At 43.9% G+C, this 8,352-nt stretch overlaps 1 protein-coding gene across 1 annotated transcript; it reads left to right on the forward strand.

Moving 5' to 3' along the window:
* The first annotated feature begins 2,248 nt into the window (after positions 1-2,248).
* On the forward strand, positions 2,249-6,891 carry LOC106804650 (mite allergen Der f 3-like). The gene is made up of 5 exons (XM_014805921.1): positions 2,249-2,536; positions 2,695-2,830; positions 3,563-3,715; positions 4,340-4,563; positions 4,988-6,891. The coding sequence occupies exons 2-5, from the start codon at positions 2,716-2,718 to the stop codon at positions 5,612-5,614; spliced, it is 1,119 nt and encodes a 372-aa protein (XP_014661407.1). The 5' UTR covers positions 2,249-2,536; positions 2,695-2,715; the 3' UTR covers positions 5,615-6,891.
* Positions 6,892-8,352: the final 1,461 nt, after the last annotated feature.

The following is an 8,352-nucleotide window of genomic DNA, read 5'->3' on the forward strand; positions in this document are numbered from 1 at the left end:
AGAGAGAGAGAGAGAGAGAGAGAGAGAGAGAGAGAGAGAGAGAGAGAGAGAGAGAGAGAGGATGACGCCCTTTCTGAAATAACAATTTGTCCATGATTATTACGTGGGTGATGTAGTTTTTATCGTTACTCACGCTCATACATCACTGATGTAAACGCCGTTAGCGAGGGCAGTATAATACACGAAAAAACTAACTATCTACACGCGAATCTAAAGAATAACTCTATAGTTGGCTGAACATTGAGTGGGCAGTATTAAATTAAATCTGCCCACACTTCAGCTATGGCTATAAAGGTCGGCTAACAAAGTATGGGCAGGCACGACCAGACACTGCATTCTGCGCTGCGAGCTGCGGTTACCTACGAGGACCGACACTCCGTAGAAGACACCATTGACCGGTAAATATCATTCATTTTTGTCACTTTGGCTCCATTCGTAGAGCCTCCCTAACTATATGCGGCTTTGCCTACGCTATCAGGCTTTGTCTAGCTACTAAGGTCAAGCAAGCTACTTGCTTTCATGTGGTGAGGTTGATAGTATTACGCCAGTTAGAAGCACTGTCATCGAACGCTGGCACTGATGCCGTTGTTGCTTCTGTTAAACAAATGAGTTTGACTGTCCCTAACTGACTCATGTTTATGTAAGCGTATGTGCGTTTTCATTGTTTCCCGCGTACTGACTAGTGTTCATGTAAGCGTTTGTGAGTTTGCATTGTTTTCCACGTGGCAGGCGAAGTGACACACAAATGGTATTTTTTGACAAACACTAAATCATTTAGTGTCTAACACTAAATCATTTAGTGTCTAACACTAAATCATTTAGTGTCTAACACTAAATCATTTAGTGTCTAACACTAAATCATTTAGTGTCTATCATTAAATCATTTAGTGTTTGTCAATAAATACCATTTGTGTCCCACCTCGCCTGCCATACACGTACTGACTAGTGTTTAAGCCTTTTCTTAGGTAAGCGTTGGTGTTTTCATTGTTTTTGCGCGTACTGACTAGTGTTTAGGTAAGCGTTGGTGCGTTTTCATTGTTTCCCGCTCACTGACTCGTGTGTATGCGAGCGTTGGTGCGTTTTCGCTGTTTCCACGCACTGACTAGTGTTTAGTAAAGAACATGTTAACACATAACCTTACAACTATTGCTGGGCGAACATCGTGACAGCCTTGATCTAACAGCATCTTGCTGCAAACTTTACTCACCATTCCATAGACTAGAAACATCTCCAAATTGCGAAACTTTTACGCGAAAAGTAAAAAAGAACTTCCCTCTCCAACAGCGTTCCGATCAATATAGTGGATGGCTGTTGCTAGTATCTACTACTTGGTGACAGTACCTCATTAAATTAATTACTAGGATGTCTGAAAACCTCCACTGATTGAACACCCCGCGTTCCATCTATGTCACCACTCCCCTACACATGTCCTGGTTTGAACTGTGGTCGTACAAACGTACGTACCCACTTCCTGTTCATAAACCGTGTTTGTGATGCCGAAGTCACGACGTCCCGTTCCCACACTGTGATAGTAATTGTACGGAGCAGTTGGGCGGTAAATTAAATGCGCATTACCAAGCGGCTAACCGGAAGGCACGCGTGCTTGCAGTGCGCTTTCACTTTCCTCCGCCCTGCTTTTAGACTGCCTCAGTCTGTATGTCTAACTGTCTATCACCCCCACGTTTTCTCTCTTTTGCTTATATATATGTATCAAGAGTGTGTTTATGATCTACTCTTGATATATATATATATATATATATATATATATATATATATATAGTATACATACTATATAATATAGGTTTTATAAATGTGGTTATAAATAAGGTATTATAATCGCTGGAGCTCTTACACTGACGGTTTTAATTGCCAGTTGATCACCAGTTGATTTTTTTGGTGTTTGTATATGAGCTCGTGTGTGTGCGTATGTGCGTGCGTGCGTGCGTGCGTGCGTGCGTGCGTGCGTGCGTGCGTGAGTCCGCGTGTACGGGTACCATGATGTTTACATGACTTGTGACGTCACGGAGCACGTCGTATCGTGTGCTGCGTAGACGGGCGTCGACTGACGCACGTCCGCGCGTGACGTAAACACAGCAAGTGGGTGTGCGACACGAAACTGGTTACGCGTCAGTAGACTATGCCGTCTGCTGTCGCAATAGCACCCGCGGCGACAATATAAAAGCAATCGCGGACGAGGATATACATTTATATTTTGCCCTTAGTTAAAGCACTTTAGTTTACACAGCCTAGCGCGCCTTGAGAGAGACGTCCGTGCGTGCGTTCGATTATTAAATATCATTTCAGTGAGGAAGAGTGGAGTGCTTAGCGTGGTTTGCCAGTGCGATTGTATTGTAAAGCGTACTTTACTGCCCTGCTCTAACCCCGCCGAGCCGAGACACTGTCCTTGCCGAAAGCGAGGTTGACAAGTTTGAAATTTGCTCTGCTTGGGCGCGCGCGTGTGTACAGCGTTTGTCGGTTAGCGTGCCAAGAATTGAGAAACGACGCCACATTGAAACACCAACAACGACGACTGCAGGTGAGAATGGCACACGTACACGCATATGCGCGAATATTGATGAGATTCTGTGGACGAAACGTATAAATTCGCTTCGTATTGTGACAGAGTGTCACGAATGTGATCGAGCTCTGTCCTTGTGTGATTGGTGTTATAAAGTATTGTTCGGATTTCTCTAGTGTTGACAAACGTGCTCACGAATGGACGCCATGTTGTGGATTTCGTTGCTCCTACTTGTCTTCCCATCGTACATTATCGCGCAGGAAGTGACGTCAACGGCGACGACGACACGCGCAACTCAGGATGTCGTTAACGGTAAGATTGTAACATTGCCGTTATACACACACGTGGCGATGTAACACCGCTCAGGGGCGTGCTTGATCTAGATCACTCAGCGATCACCGGTTCCGCTCGATTAAACGCACGCACGCACGGCACGCACGCCACGCACGAACGACCGACGCACGCACGCGCGGCACACCAGCCACACACGCAAACAACACACACACACCGCACTCCACACAGCACACACCACAAACACACACCACACACACACACAACCTCACACAATATATATATATTATATATACAGCACACACCACGGCACACGACGCACCCGTCACACCACACACACACACACACACACACAACGATCCCCGCAGGCACACACGCATATAATATATATTACGCACAAACACACACCGCTCCGTCACACAGCTCACACGGCACACACACACACACACACACCACAACATAGTATATATATATATACACACACATGCACACACGGACACACACACAGCACACACACACACACACACACAATATATATATATAACACACCACACCACACACACACATCACACACACACACACACACATATCCACACACACACACAGCTTCCACACAACAACATATATATATATTTAATATATATATATATATATATCCTGAGTATTGTCTTATGGACATTATATTAATGAATGATTAATAATGCCGTATAATTACGGTTATTAATATAACGATTATATGTTTATTGGTTGAAGGCAGGGAAGCCGTGCCACACGAGTTCCCATGGATGGCTGTCATTGAGACTCCTAACTTTGAAGGGATCACGTGCGGTGGCGCCATCATCGACGAATGTCACGTGATAACAGCGCGTCACTGCGTTGGGAAGCTCACGTCTGAGGATGTAACCGGTACGCTCCCTGCTTTATATTTCACCAACGCGTACCCTTCGATCTACTCTTACTATAAAATAATTACACACACTCGTATACAAATGGGCAATCTTTATTAAAATAAATGTGCGATTACGTAAACATCATGTGGCATAGCAAACTCGCGATTTGTTGATCTCACAGTTCGATGTGGAAAATTATTCTCTAAATATCTTGTCACAACTCAAAGGACATTTGTGCTACGCTACGCGTTGCCTTCTCACGCAGTCAGATATTGTTTCGGTTTAATATTTTATTTATACAGGAGAATATCTCATCAAACGCATACACGCATAACAGTCTAACGCATAAACAGCATAGCGCATAACCGACGAAGTGCTTCGACATATTCAACGCCCAAAGACAGGTAAAAGTAACAGTAAACAAATGTAGGTAAACGCTAAACCGACCAGGCTCTCCGACTGCTACACGTCGTAGGACGCCGTAGGACGTAGTAGGACCTCTTCGTAGGACCTCGTCGTAGTAGGACACGTCGTAGGACGTCGTAGGACCTCTCGCCAACGTAGTGTTAAGCGAGCAGAGAACTTGTGGCTAGGTAAACGCAAGCGTTTACACAGCGGCTTCTGTTCATGTTATCTTTAGTGAAACTGGGGAAGCATAGCATACAGATAGCCGAGGTTACCGAACAGACGTTCAGCGTGGATGGCATGAACGTACACCCAACGTTCGACGTAGCTCTGGTGCGTCTCAACACGGCGGCCATCTTGAACGAGAACATCAAACCCATCGACATGGACGCGTGGACGAGCGCCAAGGTTGGAGATGACATCATCGTAGCCGGCTGGGGTGTCTATAATTCCACACAGGTAAAGATAATCAGTAGCTAATATGTTATCGAATAATCAATAATAATATATACCATCCAGGTAAATGTAACATTAATAACGGTGATAGTGTAAACCCAGACGATTGCAACAGTGAGGAAAACATGGATGAAATGCAATACGCTCTGCATTTTTAGCTCTTTCACAGACAACCATATCGGATAGAAAATTTGAGGATGTCGTTTATACTACCAGTACGAAAGTTACCCTTTCGGGCACGATATATAATTTCTATGCGCAAATACACGCTTGACGTAGTCACATTGACTCTCTCTCTCTCCACCATCTAAATTTTATGATGCAGTTCATACTATTATAGGTACATGAGTTACTATCACGTACGATATACAATTTCTATTTACAAACATACGCTTGATGTACTTACGCCTGGTTATCTCCCCATCAGCTTCTCTACGCCAGCAACCTTCAGAAGATCAGTCTGACCGTCGTCGATCCAAACACCTGCGAGCAGGACGGCATCGTCATCAGCGACATCGAGTGGTGCGCTGGCGAACTAAACGCCGCCACCTACTCGAACGCCTGCTACGGAGACTCGGGCAGTCCGGCGCTGCTGCGGCGTGCCGACAGCAGCTACGTGCTGGCGGGGCTGGTCGAGCGCGGGCTGCACAACTGCCCGTTGAATCATCGCTACGCAGCCTACACGAACACGACCCTCGTCATCGACTGGGTGCGAAAGAGAACGAGCGGAGTTCTGCTGACGGTCGAGAACAACGAGTACGTGTGTCGGCGTTCGGGCGGCGACGACAACGACGTCGAGTTCTCCGACGTGAACGTATTCAACCGCGTCGGCGCCTTCAGCGCTGGCGGCGGTAGCGTCGACAACGCGACGACGACGACGCCTCCGACGACGACAACGACCATGGCATCGACAGCGAGGAGGACTGAGTCACGTGGTACGACGGCGACGACGACGCAGGCCCCGACACAGCCGACAACGACCAGGCGAGGAAGGGGACATCGCGGTGGTGGTAATAGAAGGACGAACCGCGGTAGAGGAAACAGAAGAACGTAGATTCAACATCATTTTTATGTGCGAATATAATATCAGGAGTGAATAATAATAGATTCTATAATAATAGATATCTATTATTATTCACTCGTGATAATATATATATATATATATATACATTATATTCATACTAAATTGTAAACTTTCTAGAGGTAGATACTATAGTTTATATGTGTGTAGCTAGTTTTTCGATACAGATTTAGCTGAAGCTTTGTATTCGTAGAATAGAATATAATTCTCTTTATGATATTATGATGCCATTATTAATCTCAAGCCTTGATAACCAGACAGCTTGCGTAAAACCACTTAGAAAGATGTCAGTATATATCCGACGAGCACATATAGATCTGACAATACAGATATATCTGAGAGCACAGGTATGTATCTGACAGCCAATATGCATTTATTGAATAATCTGTGGCTGTTACTTGGACCAAACAGCAAATTGTGTTGAATCTATTAAGTTGTATTGTATATGCGGAATTCGCCCATGACTACTCTTATCTGTTATATTATGTCATATTATGTTATGTTATGTTATGTTATGTTATGTTATGTTATGTTATGTTACGTTACGTTACGTTACGTTACGTTACGTTACGTTACGTTACGTTACGTTACGTTACGTTACGTTACGTTACGTTACGTTATGTTATGTTATGTGTTAGCTGCCGAACCACATTGCTATGTAGAGCATTACCGGTCGGTGAATCTCGCAGTTGTTTGCTAATACGTCGCTAGCCAGCGTGGCCCGAAGTTGTCGGTCTAGTGGGCTCAATGCGCTAGAGTGTTCTCTGTTGACGGTAGTACGGCGCCCCCCGCTTTATAGAGACAGGTCGAAAACCACAGAAATGTCCTGATTAATTAATCAGTGGTCCCGATTAAACGGTGAACATGTCATATGGTGCATAGAGATGGTTTTTCAAAGATGCATGTCGTAGAGTGGATGCGCCCGTTTATCCGATACCCGATAAAGCGGGGACCACCGTATATAATGACGTCAACCGCTTGCTAATTTTGCGTGCGAGAATACGTACGCTGCCTATTAATACGTGTTTGCAACTGTATAGGGTTCACTGTACCTGGTGAGGTAACACAACACACGGCACGTCATTCTAGTTTTTATTCATTGCTAAGATATGGCGTCAATTACTTTCGCCTAGAAACTAACCCAGTGGAACTACACCCCTGTCTGCCCAGGCCCTTGCGTTCAATTTTATAATTTGCCCCCGGTGTTACCGGGCAATAAATACCCTGCACGGGCATTAATTATTATACAATTTGCAAACTCTTCTTGCCTTTGTGCTTCGTGTTCTAACGGCGCTATGCGCGTATACTGATTTGCATGCTGCATGATTCATAATAAAAGAAGTATGAAACTATAACACGCATCACAAAATATGCAGAGTAACTTTTACTTTAAATGTGAAAGGTAGGACGAAGAAGCAAGAGTTAACACAAAGTATAGACCAACAGAAATATATATGTATAGATACTCAAATATATATATATATATATATATATATATATATATATATTTGAGCAGTAGTTTATTATCTCACAATTATATACGCACAAACAAATACGGGGAAAAGCAACGCACCGTCGTCTGAGTAAACGCCAGGACAAATTGACTTCTAGCAACCCTTCTTACACATAATTTTTTTTCATTCACGCGGTAGATAGATTCACAACGCATACTCGCGGCTGTATGTGTAGACTGTAGAACATATACCAGTTCTCTGCACTGGTGCGTCGCCACCATTGCTACCTTCGCACGGCACGCCGAGAACAATGGGAACTTTCGGCACACATTTCCTTACACAATTACACAGCAAACAGATGAGTCGCCTAATTTGAAACCATTAGATCATTGCAGGCACAATAGCCCATCACCAGGGGCGGATCCAGGAATTCTTGAACGGGGGGGGGGAAGCGTGAGTGTAACACAGAGAAGACTCGGACCACGCGGTGTACCTCGACGTAGATTTCCTAGAAGCCTTTTTTTTAAAATGAGAGAATGCGGTTGCCACGTTGAATTCCTAATTCACATGATGAAGTCTGACTACACTTTTAAAATATTCACCCTACATCAACTTGGACAAATGATTACACATGGTGTATAAATTAGGACTTCAGTCACGCCACAAGGAGATCGCGTGTGTCTAAGCAATAGAACCCCCCCCCTGGATCCTCCTGAACCATCCCTGGATACATTGCTTACACTGGAGAGGTGTTAAAGTCAGCTGATTTCAAAATAATTAATATTTTTATTGCGCACTAGGCCGTTCCACGTTTTTACATTTACAGTGCTAACTTTTGCATAAATAACGAATGTAACAATAGCGAGTTATGATATCTTAGCCACTTATCAACGGAAGAGATTCACATGCCATGCATAAAATCCATATACATCTAAACAATTACTGAAAGCAGTACATGCAACGCGGACTACCATGCCTGCATGACGCAACTTTGAATAATTTGATTGCATAAACCAGAAAACAGGTTAAACACTATCCGGCCATAACCCCTAGCGGCAATATATTCCTCTCCCATCACATATCTTGTTATTTACTCACTTCTATCATAAACCAATGACATTTTCAGCATCACAGCGATCATTGAGATTATAATTATTGTGTTCACAAATCGAAAAAACACAATAAGTCTTGTTCAACGAATTTAAGATGCAATACATGAATGCTAAATCTATATCGCCATATGGAAACGCAACAACG

Source organism: Priapulus caudatus, unplaced genomic scaffold, assembly GCF_000485595.1.
Source record: "Priapulus caudatus unplaced genomic scaffold, Priapulus_caudatus-5.0.1 Scaffold82, whole genome shotgun sequence".
NCBI classification, from domain to species: domain Eukaryota; kingdom Metazoa; phylum Priapulida; class Priapulimorpha; order Priapulimorphida; family Priapulidae; genus Priapulus; species Priapulus caudatus.

What these genes read in the sequence shown, in the direction of transcription:
- LOC106804650 (XM_014805921.1), top strand. Translation starts at nt 2,716, where the DNA reads ATGGACGCCATGTTGTGGATTTCGTTGCTCCTACTTGTCTTCCCATCG. An exon ending in AACTCAGGATGTCGTTAACG is followed by an intron (nt 2,831 to 3,562) that starts GTAAGATTGTAA and finishes TATTGGTTGAAG; the next exon opens with GCAGGGAAGCCGTGCCACAC. An exon ending in GTGTCTATAATTCCACACAG is followed by an intron (nt 4,564 to 4,987) that starts GTAAAGATAATC and finishes TCTCCCCATCAG; the next exon opens with CTTCTCTACGCCAGCAACCT.